Source organism: Nematolebias whitei, chromosome 19 (assembly GCF_014905685.2).
Source record: "Nematolebias whitei isolate Nwh7 chromosome 19, NemWhi1, whole genome shotgun sequence".
NCBI lineage: Eukaryota > Metazoa > Chordata > Actinopteri > Cyprinodontiformes > Rivulidae > Nematolebias > Nematolebias whitei.
In genome coordinates this window covers 25053230-25065599 of record NC_056516.1, presented here as the reverse complement: position 1 = coordinate 25065599, position 12370 = coordinate 25053230, and the positions used below count along the sequence as shown (strand labels likewise).

Below are 12370 nucleotides of genomic sequence, written 5' to 3'. Positions count from 1 at the left end.
ACTGTGAAAATAAGAACCTACACTTACCTTAACATAAATACATATGACTGAACCCAGATTTTTATTATTAATATTTAGCATTCAAAAGGTACAATATGGGAAATAGGCTGAAAGCCGCTAACAGCTGATTATGGGATTTAAAAATCTCACGTCACAACTGGTGCATACCTTTTGGTTAGTGTAGGCACAACAAATACAAACATCAGCATTGTTGTTATTGTTGTTGGTTTTGTTGTTCAAGTTTGGCTGCTCTGTGTCTCCTGGAATGTGGAAGATTAAAGTTTGAAAGCTGGATGCACTTTTTTTTATGAATAATCCTTTAAAGTTTCTTCATTTCATTCCACTGGTTGTATATTAAGTTGTGTAACCATTTAGTGTACGGTATAATCTAACTGGAATAAAAAAAAATTAAGATTTATTTTTTAACGTCCTGTGGAACACACACTAACAAGCAGAAATGCTCTGCCTGCAGCTGCTTTAATCATACGCCTTGTTTGTTTTGGTTTTATTAAACTCTGTGTAGCAACCATAAAGTTCTTATCTTGGCTTTATGACATTTCAATATATGGTGCATGCACAAAACACTCTGTCCTAAGATTCTAAACAAGGAAGGTCCTCCAACACAAATATTTTGGAGACAGCCATCTGACCCGACAAGATGACACTGGTAGACGTTTTGAGTCATGCTGTTCAGCCACAAAAATTACTTGAGCATAAGAAACATCCAAATAAAAGAGAAAGTATTCTTCTTAATGATTAATGTTTTGCAATTTTGGTATATTTGTAACTGGTTTCTAATACCTTGGGGGCAACTTGGACATGTAAAAAATGTGCTGTGACATTCGTATTAGGTTTCATAAAGAGAAAAATAAAACTCTGGGTTTTTTTACTTTAGTTCCACTGAGTTTAATCAAAGGATTTTACTGTCCTCTAAAATAAAATGTAATTTCCAGCCAGAAATACAAACAGCTGTATAAATAACCAATTTCACATGCTCCCAATGGATTAAAAATAATAATATGGTCTGGACGATAAAAAGCAGTGACAACATATCGCAAGCTTAAACTCTTAAAATATCTTTTACTGACACAGTTTGTATGGGAAAGTATTTAGGTGATTTTCCATGACATACTTTTGTAACAGCAAGATGTCGTCTTTTGCTAAAAAACAAAAAAACTAAACTAAATAAAAGCAGAGAAACATCAGACAGTCCAGCTTAAAAATCTGTCAGACTCTGGGTTTATTCTTTCAGTTTGAATCTAAACTTTAAAGTCAACTTTTGAACAATGAGAGAAAGAAACAGACCAAGGTGAAACCACGTGGGATCAGAACCAGTTTATTCTTTGAACTATTAAGAAACACATCAAGTACAGGGAGTGAAATGTTTTTATGTATAATAGAGTAATAAAATAATTGTTGAATTATAAACAGATGAACGTTGAGAAAACAAAGCTGTTTATGATTTTCTACATCTTACTGACTCCTAAAGGCAGCAACTAATGTTATAGTGAGAACTTACCACAGGAGAGCGCTATATGTTGAACAAATCTGTTTATACTGATCACATATATCCTCTAACGGGAGTCAAACTCAGTTACAAACTATCCTGAGAGGTATGCACTAAATGAAGTATGTAGTAGTTTTTTTACACAAATTCAGAAACAATTTAAAAAAATTACATTTAAAATATCTTAGGAGGCCAGATACAATGTTAACGAGAGCCAGATTTGGCCCATGGGCCTTGACTTTGACCCGTGTGCTCTAGAAAATGCTAGATTTAGGAAAACACGAGAACAAATTTTTAAAAAGTTGTCATTGTCAATGTATTGTGAGCTATCTAAACCGTATTAATCCAATAAATAAGGTATTTGGTATGGATTGGTAGCTCCCTTTATGCTTTCAAACCATACTTGTTGGTTAATTCCACTATTTTGACAATTTATATTTATACTGTTTCCACTTGGAGAGGCGAGCCTTCCAGAATTTTCTAATTTTGTTACATAAAACTAGAAAATTCTGGAAGTCCTCCCCCTACAAAATTTTCTATCATTTTATGTAACAAAACTAGAAAATTCTGGAAGGCTCGCCCAAAATTTCTCTTAATTACTTTTTATACACAATTTATTTGTTCTGACTGTCTGTTACAACCAAAGGAAAGTTAAAAAGCTGTTTGAAAGGGAAATACATAAATAATCCAACATTTTAGAAATATTTTCTCTTTTGCACTTTATTATGCACTCTCTTTTAAGTAAATAACGGGCCAAGCAGATCATTTTTTATTTTATTTATTTATTTTTTACATTATTTATTTACTAGTTTATTTATATTTATTGGATCCATTATGTTGTGTTTTATGCATTGTGAATTGTGTATTTTATGCATTGTCTGTTATGGCTATGCCTTGGTGACATAAGCAAAACTATGTAGGCGTGTTGTTAGTTTTGTCGTCAACACTCCTAGATCAGACCACATTTCAGCAAATGATGGACTTCACAGATGACACGCACAGCATGTCAAGTCCAAGACCCGACAACAAAAGAAGTGATGTGAATGACAATAAAGAATCTTAAACTTTACCAGTAAATTAAACATGTGGTACATGAGGTGGAACATAATAATGTACTCAAAGTCCCAGTTACACCCCAAAGTAGCAAAAATATAGAGTATAAAAAAGAAACAGTATACAAGGATCTAAGATACACACTAAACAATTATAATGTAATATAATACGGTGCATTAAAACTCGTCAAGCCTCTTCCACTTCCAATAAGAACACATTCAATAGAGGACAACACACCAGTAGACCGTCACACGCCAGGGAGACAGAAAAGTGCATGAAGAATTTGTAGGACAGACAGCTCACCCAGCCAGAGACAGAGATCCTTGCCGGGGGACTGAAATTTGCGGTTGCACCAAGAAGAATTCCTCTGGTGGAGATGATCACAGCCACAGAATCAGCCATAAGCAACAATAAAATTTAACAGTTAGAAGCAGAACAGCTCAGGAACAAAGTTTCAGCCTGTCTCAGCAATGCCAAACCATCACTTTACAACATCAGCGGAGAAGAGCGGGATGCACTCACCACTCTTAGCAAGGACAAAAACATCATCATTCTTCCAGCAGACAAAGGTGCACAGTGATTTTGAACAAGAAAGACTATCATGAGAAAGTTATGACACTCCTTAATGACTTAACCACTTACGAGCCACTGAACAGAGATCCAGGAAGTGGCTACAAGAAGTTAATAGATTGCCTGAAAAATTTGGAGCAGGACAAGGCTATTGACCGTTTTCTGTACCACAGACTGTACCCAGGGGAGGCCACACCTAGTCTGTATGGTTTACCTAAAATCCACAAACAAGGTGTACCTTTAAGACCTATTGTTAGCATGATTAACTCTGTCACTTACAAAGTTTCCAAATATCTGGCGTCTGTACTCATCCCTTTAGTTGGCAGCTCAGAACACCACATACAGAACACCATGGACTTTGTGGATAAGGTGAGGGATGTCATCATGGAGACTGATGAAACAATGGTCTCTTTTGATGTCACATCACTCTTTACGTGCATTCCTGTTGATGATGCAGTAGAGGTGGTCAGTTTAAGATTAAAATCAGACACCACTCTGAGCAGCAGGACCACGCTTTCCACAGAACAACTGTGTCAACTCTTGAAACTGTGCCTGCAGTCAACCTACTTCACATATGGGGAGCAATATTATAGGCAGAAACATGGGTGTGCTATGGGGTCTCCAGTTTCTCCTATTGTTGCCAAACTGTACATGGAGGAGGTAGAAAAGAGAGCCTTGACGTCCTTTTCAGGGACACCACCAAGTCATTGGTTCAGGTATGTTGACGACACCTGGGTTAAAATCAAATCTCAGGAAGTCCAACATTTTACTGACCACATCAACTCTGTGGATAAATACATCAAGTTCACACGAGAAGATGAAAAAAATGGCAAGTTGGCTTTCTTGGACTGTGAGGTCTCAGTCTCTGATAGAGGACATTTGCAAACTGAGGTGTACCGCAAACCCACCCACACAGACCAGTATTTGCAGTTTGACTCCCATCACCCTTTGGAGCACAAGTTAGGAGTCATCAGGACTCTGTATCACAGAGCAGACAGCATCCCCACTAGCTCAGGAGCCAGGCAGAAGGAGAAATCCCACACAAAACAGGCTCTAGAGCAATGTGGATATCCTAACTGGGCCTTCCTAAAAGCAGAGAAGAAACCCAAACAGGACTCCAGTCAGCCAACAGGTGAAAAGGAAGAACCCAGACCCAGACCAGTGGTCATTCCATATGTTGAGGGAGTATCAGAGAAACTGAGACGTTTATTTTCTAAACATAAAGTCCCAGTGGCTTTTAAACCCCAAAATACATTACGGCAAAGACTGGTTCATCCCAAAGATCCAGTCCCCCGGCACAAACAGAGTAATATTGTGTATGCTGTTCAGTGTCAGGAGGGCTGTGATCAGTCTTACATCGGGGAAACAAAACAGCTACTGGCCAAAAGGATGGCCCAGCACAGAAGAGCAACATCATCAGGCCAGGACTCTGCGGTCTACACTCATCTCCAGGCCAGCGGTCACTCTTTCAGATGTTCAGAGAAACTGTCCATCGTTAAATTGGGGTGGAGGCCTTCATGTCCACTTGTTACACTCTTACAATGTTATTGCTAGTATCATTCAGCCCTCTGTGAATAGCAAGTGGCCTTCAGGGCACTAATGATTGGTCGTTAGGCTGATGGTCCTCCTTTTGCATGTGAACGAGTTTTGGCTGTCACCACCAAACTGGTTGATCCACTATGAGAAAGTGTTAATTATAACGGAGTTTATTGCAGTCCTCAGACTGAATAAGTTTAGGATAAAAGACGAAATGTTTCAAAAAGAAGAATCCGTCCAGAGGACCTGACTTAACTCTATTAGATTTTTCTACCTGGATTATTGTGCAGGCCTCTCAGCGAGCAAGTCCCTGGTTCAAATCCCGGTCCGGGGGCCTTTGCATGTTCTCTCCGTGCAAGCGTGGGTTTTCTCCAGGTACTCTGGTTTCCTCCCACAGACCAAAAACATGCATGTTAGGCTGATTGGTAACGCTAAATTGTCCCTAGGTGTGAGTGAGAGAGTGAATGTTTGTCTCAGTGTGTCCCTGTGATGGACTGGAGACCTGTCCAGGGTGTACCCCGCCCCTCACACAATGATTGCTGGACATTGGCACCAGCGACCCCCGTGACCCAAAATGGAAGAAGCGGGTAAAAGATAATGGATGGATGGATTATTGAGCATGCATCAGGATATAATTATGCCACCGTTTTAATAGCCTACATGCTGTTCTCTAGTATGTACACTTTTCACTAAATTATAGGGTTTGAAAAAATTGAGATTAAAATGTATTTAATAATTTTTACAATATCTATAATCCTATGTTTTATCATTTTATTTTAAAATAACATCACCGTTTAGATCAAAGTAGCAAGGTGTTCTGCTAGCCGAGTTTGTTGTTAGCTCTTTCTGATCACGTGACAGCAGATGTGCGCACTGAGCTTCTGCGCAATCGCAGAGCTCGATCAGCTGATTGAACGAGATGCTGCGTTAGAGGACCTCCGAGTCTAAATCCTTCGATTTTCGGCCTCATATATGGGAAGTTGTTGGTGTTTTACTGAAGTACACATTGTGGACTAAAGCCTGAAGCTGTCATACACATCGGTAAGGACAAAATGTTTCCGATGTCGGTGTCGTGACAGCGTCGTAAGGCTGCAACGAACGACGAGTGTCAGCAACAAGCTAGCTATTCACGAGGCTGGTTTGTTTAGCTGCTCGTCATTGATTTTTATCACCAGTTCCACTATTAATAATTTTCTGAGAAATAAAAGCAACGGTTGTGAGTCATGTGGTGTTCACGCTTTTAATTAGGTTAAAAATCTTTATTTGATAGCCTTTTACAGCTTGTAGCTGATCATATGACCATCCGTCACCAGTCCGTCTCTTGTATCACTGTCCAGTTCTGTGAGGAAGTTCATTCATTTTAAGGAAAATCAAGGTCAAAGGAGGAGGAAGACGTTCATAATTTGAATTCATAGTATAGCTATCATTCAGAATTTTAAACCATTTAAAATTTAAAATATCTGGTTTTAAATATAGGAAGCTAAAAGTGTTTTAAAATGTAACGTTTCGAGATAATTATTGTCCTGAATTTATATTAAACAATGTGAAAAGTTTTCATCTATAAAAAGAAGTAGGCATAATTTGTATTGGTTTGCAGTGGTTGCAGTAATATTAATCATTTTTCTTTTAATTCTTAAATTAAGTAACCAGTAAATTAACTTTTTTCACCACCAAGATCTTGTTTGTTACTGCAGAAAATGAACTTGTTAGTACCATTTTTACGTTTTGCTGGTGGTAGATGAAAAATAACATTTGCTGATAAATCAAAATAGTTGCTATTTGGAATATAGGTAATCACAGACATGATCTAATGGTCTGTAGTGCTGTTGAAAAAGTCTGTTTGTTATTTCAGGAAAATCAAGCAGCATTTGTTGGAGCCTAAGTTTAAAGTTTGAGTTGTCTCTCAAATAAAACATAAACAACTAGCAGACAAATGGAGTTCTCTGAGCTTTTTATAATCAATGCAGATCCTCATTATTCCTACTAACAAGTCAAGAAAAGTAAGAAAATTATAAATTCAGTGCTTGGTACCAAGATCGTAACAAACCAATTTCTTCACGTGGACACTTGTGTTTATCTAGTTATATATATAAAAAAATCTACAGTTTCAAACAAAAGTCATGCGCTGAAGCTTCATAATAAAACTGAATCTAAAGCCTATAAATTTAGAAACACCCAGTCAGACAACAAAATTGTAATTTGTATTACCCTTCCTACTTTTTGTGTTATAAACTAAGTGCAGTGCTTGAAACATAGCATATGTATATCATCCCATATTTGCATCTTGGGCTGAGATTTGGTGACTCTAGAGGCTTTTTGAATAGCTTTTTGTCATTGCAGATTTGAAACAAAGATGAGAGCATTTCAATGTAAACGATTATTGTACGTTTCACTGAGGAGGTGCAGGTCATACAGATGTTCACCCTCCAAGTTTAATTTTATTTCATTCGCCAGAGATGTAAATGAGGTATTCATTACCAGGAATGAATGAAACGGCAAATTATCTCTGAAAAAACATGGTGTTTAGTTAATAAATACAATTAAAAGACAACAATAACATAATTCTCAATTATACCAGATGAACTGTAGCAAAGTGCTGAAATTTCATGCTAAAACCTTCTTATCTATTCTAAATGTTGCTTTCCTTTTTTCTACCATCAGTGACTTCCCTGCATCAGCTGTTTGGTGGACATTCAGTAAATTCAGCCAGCAGCCATGACAGAGTTCTGGTTGATCTCTGCTCCGGGGGAGAAGACGTGCCAGCAGACCTGGGACAAGATGGTGCTGGCCACCACCCGCACCAATAACTTGTCCACCAACACCAAGTTCAACATCCCTGACCTCAAGGTGACACTAACAGCTGCTGGACAGCCACTAACAAGTGCATACATTTAGTTGTTTGGTTGGGTGGTGCAGTTGGTAGAGCTGCTGCCTCTCAGCGAGAAGGATGCCGGATCGAATCCTGGCCGGGGGTCTTTCTGGGTGGAGTTTGCATGTTCTCTCTGTGCATGCGTGGGTTTTCTCCGGGTACTCCGGTTTCCTCCCACAGACCAAAAACATGCATGTTAGGCTGATTGGTAACTCTAAATTGTCTGTAGGTGAGGTGAGAGTGAGAAAGTGAATGGTTATCTCATTTGTCTGTGTCCCTGTGATGGACTGGAGACATGTCCCCCGCCTCTCGCACAGTCACCGCTGGATATGGACACCAGTGACCCCCGTGACCTGAAAAGAAAGACGCGTATAAAGATAAATGGATGGATGGACGGGAGTTGTTTTGGTTTGTTTCGTCGACGTTTTCATGTTTTGTCTCCGACAGGTTGGAACGTTGGACGTGCTGGTGGGTCTGTCGGACGAGCTCGCCAAGCTGTCCACTTTTGTGGAAAGGCAAGATCTGCTGTTATGAGTTTGAGCATTTGCTCTACAATAAAATAAGGTTCCGCTTTAGTCAAGCCTAACTCTGTTTCTGTTTTTTAACTGCACTTATTGCGCGATGCTCAGCGTGGTGAGGAAGGTTGCTCAGTACATGGCAGATGTTCTAGAGGACAGCAGGGACAAAGTGCAGGAGAATCTTCTGGCCAACGGAGGTAAACACCATCATCAGTACCATTAAACTGAGGTACCACAGCACTCCAAACCCACGGAAATGAAAGCATTTAACGTCTTTTATTTGGTTTCCCGCTTCAGTTGACCTGGTCACCTACATCACCAGATTTCAGTGGGACATGGCTAAATATCCAATCAAACAGTCACTGAAGAACATTGCCGAGATCATTTCCAAGGTAATGACATAAATTATTTCATCTTCACGTTAATCTGGTTATTGACATTTCTATTGTATTAATTCAACACCATTTATCCTTTTTGGTAATGAGCAGTATTTTTTTCATGCCTGTTTCCTAAATATCTCTTGAGCTACTAAACAGATTTAAAATAAACTCATGGCATACAAATGATTAAATCAAATGTAAAACTGTTATTCTAAACTATATCAAATGGTGAAATTTGAAGGAGTTTACTCCAGCAGTTTTCTGTGTTTATATTGGTATGCAGCTGTGAAATGTGGGTCCACTCTTAATGTAAACAAGCACTTTTTTGCATACTTTACTCAACAAACCTGATTGTAAATATACATTAATACACTGAGATTACATTGAGAAACTTTCAGAAAGTAATCATTGGATGTACATGCTTACTTTTTGATGTCAACCCAGTTCAAGATGGCCGCCACAACTAACTGACGACAGAAAGCACAAAAAATGTTGAAATATTCAGACAGTTGTACAAATACTTTACATATGCTGATATAAATTATGGTGTGTTAGTAGCAGATAGTCCCCCCCCCCCCCCCCCCCCAACACATCCTTTAAAGCTACTCGTTGTGAGAAACCTAACTGCTGGGAGTCAAAATGTTTGTCTTTGAAACGATTGTAGGACTCACGGTTTTTCAACTTGATTTGTAGCAAGTGTCTCAGATAGACAACGACCTGAAGGCCAGAGCTTCAGCCTACAACAATCTGAAGGGAAACCTGCAGAATCTGGAGAGGAAGAACGCGTGAGTAAATGTGAAAACGTCATTTTAATTGTGTTTTAGTCATTAATGATTTTTTTTTTAATACACGTTAGTGTGGCAGGATGGTGTGGGTCAAAAGTGTATTCTTTTAAGAAGATCTCCATTTAGAGACCTCTTTTCTATTTCAATTTCCTGGTTACTTTACATATTAAACAAACACCCATCAGACTTCAGTTCATTTTTCCCTTAGAAGTAATTAATGATGTAGCTCATACCAATATTTATGACACATCCCAGTTTATTGGGGACTGCCTAGTAAGGCAGCACCTATTATTATCCACCTAACAAAGGGTTTCTTAACTTTATATCTTACTCTTCCGTCAACTTTAATGCATCTCAAACCGCAATGTGTCTGCCCACAATTATTATATGAAAACGACCAGCTCGGCACCGTGATGTGTGCAATTACTTTTTTTGGCGTTTCGAGTTACCGTGGCGATGTAATTTGCTAACAAAGAAGCCATTTTTTCTAATTCAAAACGCCTGATGGAACTCAACAGCTTCTAATTGCTATAACTCCATCATTCTTTGAGCTATTGAGCTGAAATAAAAAAATATTGAGATAAAATTTTGTGTGGTGATAGCTGAGAATGTTTCCCATCCACATACTGAATCCAAATGAAATATCCAATATGGCCAACAAAGCTACATTTAAACAGTTTCACCTCAGCTATTTTCACCCACGTAGTGTTGAAATTTGGTGAGGTTTTAGCTGAAAATGTTCCCCATCACATACTGAATCCAAATAAAAAAATCCAAGATGGCCACCAAAGCTTAAACGAAAACATGACTATTGATGTTTTGCCATATTGAGCTGATAACTGGTCCTGTCAAAATTTTAAATTGGCAGCAGCGTGGCAGACCCCGTCAAAGTTTCTCCAGGAAATTTCTAGTTTACTCTAAACTAATTAATACTAATCTTGTTTTATGTTAATACAATTTGAACAACTTGCTTCAAATGTGCTTGAGGTTTACATGGAAACTGCAGTTCTCTTCTTCTGGAGAGCAGGTGCTCAGGATCAGTAATGCAGAGCTGTTTCAATCGTAAAGTTATTTTTTGTGGACAATTAAGAGTCAAACTGTAATTAAAGTTTGTCACCTCTGTGTTCCTTTTAGAGGAAGTTTGTTGACCCGGAGTCTAGCTGACATCGTAAAGAAAGAGGACTTTGTTCTGGACTCGGAGTACCTGATTACCATGCTGGTGGTCGTCCCAAAGTGAGAAAACCTGCAACACAGTCTGTGGCGTTCAATAAACAGCCAGGAGAAATGATCATTTGTCCCGTCATCTGTGGCTTTGAAGCGGTTTGGATTTCGGAATTCACACTTTATCACAAAAATCATTTTGATCTTAGATGTGTTCAAAATAAGTCGTTTTATTTTATGAACTTTACATGCTGATGTTAGTTGGTGTTTAAATATTTAATGTTTAAAGATGGGCTGTTTTCTGTAAAAGAATGTTCGTCTCCCTTCACCAGGACAAACTACGCTGACTGGCAGAAGACGTACGAAACACTCGCAGAAATGGTTGTGCCACGCTCCACTAAGTAAGTCTCCTTTACTTTAGCGCATTAATTAATTAATTTATTAGACATACAATAAATAAATGCAATAATATTTATTATTGTGTGTAAAAGACGCATTATTTGCCACTTAAAATAACCATAAAATAGACAAGTTTCTCATAGGTGAAGTACAAATATATAAAGCACTCATGATTTTTGTTGACTTTTCATTTCCTCGCCCTTCATGTTCCCTTCAGTTGGCTTATTTCAGCATTTGACTCTTTTAATATTTCATCGTTCACCGGTGAAAAGCTGACCTGTAGAAAGCAATTGACCTTTAGTCAACTGGATTTTAGAGGTTGGTTTTCAAGCAGACAAGGATAACGGTGGTTTGCTGCCATACTGGTGTATTCCCAGACAACTGCCTGATGTTAATTTTTCGTCAGTAAAATAAAAATGAAAAATAATATTGAGCAGAATGGACAGGGTGATTTTTTTTTTCCAAATGATTGTAAATCTTTTCATTTGTTTTTTATTTGTAAAATTTTACGTATTTTTTGTAAAAAAAAGAAAAAAATACCGTAATAAAAAGTTTATTATCAACTACTGTTGTTCCATGCTCCAATAATATCAAATATTTACCGGTACTTCACAAAATTTTGCTTGTTTTGTCATTTTTTCTGCTAACAGACTTATTTAAAGTGAACTACAGACGCTTTAATAGATGTAATTTAAACACTGTCATAACGTTAAGTCATTTATCCTGATGCATGCTCAATAATCCAGGTAGAAAAATCTAAAAAAGTTAAATCTGGTCCTCTGGACCAGTTAAGTCATTTAGAGAGTCGTGCCTTAAGAACATAAATTGTTTTATTTAAATTAGAGATGTCAGGAGCACTGCTGTATATTTGGCTTTTTTTTTTAACACTCGCCACCATGAAAGACAGGTGATCATGCAACTGCCTGTGCTTATTAGTTTGTCTGTTAGTTAAATATCTCATAAACCAGTGGTGGAGTATGAGATAGATCTGATTAATCCACTGCTACTAGGATCATGCTGCTAACAGGACCACACTGTTAACAGTACCATGCTGCTAGCAGGTCCACACTGCTAACAAAGTCATGCTGCTAACAGGATCACACTGCTAACAAGATCATGCTACTGACGGGACCACACTGCTAACAGAATCACTCTACTAACAGGATCATGCTGCTAACAGGACCGTGCTGTTAACAAAACCACACTGCTAAAAGTACCATGCTGCTAACAGGATGACACTGCTAACAGGACCATGTTGGTGACAGAACCACACTGACCATGTTACTAGCAGGACCATGCTGCAAACAAGACCACTCTGCTAACAGGACCACGCTGCCAACAGCTCCACATTGCTAACAGTACCATGCTGCTAACAGGACCATGCTGCTAACAAAACCACTCTAATAGGATCACACTGCTAACAGGATCACACTGTTAACAGGATCATGCTGCTAACAGGTCCACACTGCTAACAGGACCATGTTACTAGCAGGACCATGCTGCAAACAAGACCACCCTGCTAACAGGACCACACTGCCAACAGCACCACATTGCTAACAGTACCATGCTGCTAACAGGACCATGCTGTTAGC

The 12370-nt window shown here is 38.5% G+C and overlaps 1 protein-coding gene across 1 annotated transcript in view; it reads left to right on the top strand.

Annotated features, from left to right (window-relative positions):
• Nucleotides 1-5561: 5561 nt before the first annotated feature.
• Nucleotides 5562-12370, top strand: part of atp6v1c1b (ATPase H+ transporting V1 subunit C1b) — a 10572-nt gene continuing 3763 nt past the window's right edge. The window contains exons 1-8 of the mRNA XM_037693448.1: nt 5562-5707; nt 7328-7513; nt 7983-8050; nt 8165-8250; nt 8351-8445; nt 9127-9218; nt 10353-10451; nt 10712-10780. Of these exons, the coding sequence (XP_037549376.1) occupies nt 7382-7513; nt 7983-8050; nt 8165-8250; nt 8351-8445; nt 9127-9218; nt 10353-10451; nt 10712-10780 (641 nt within the window). The 5' untranslated portion in view covers nt 5562-5707; nt 7328-7381. The remainder of the gene's footprint in view (nt 5708-7327; nt 7514-7982; nt 8051-8164; nt 8251-8350; nt 8446-9126; nt 9219-10352; nt 10452-10711; nt 10781-12370) is intronic.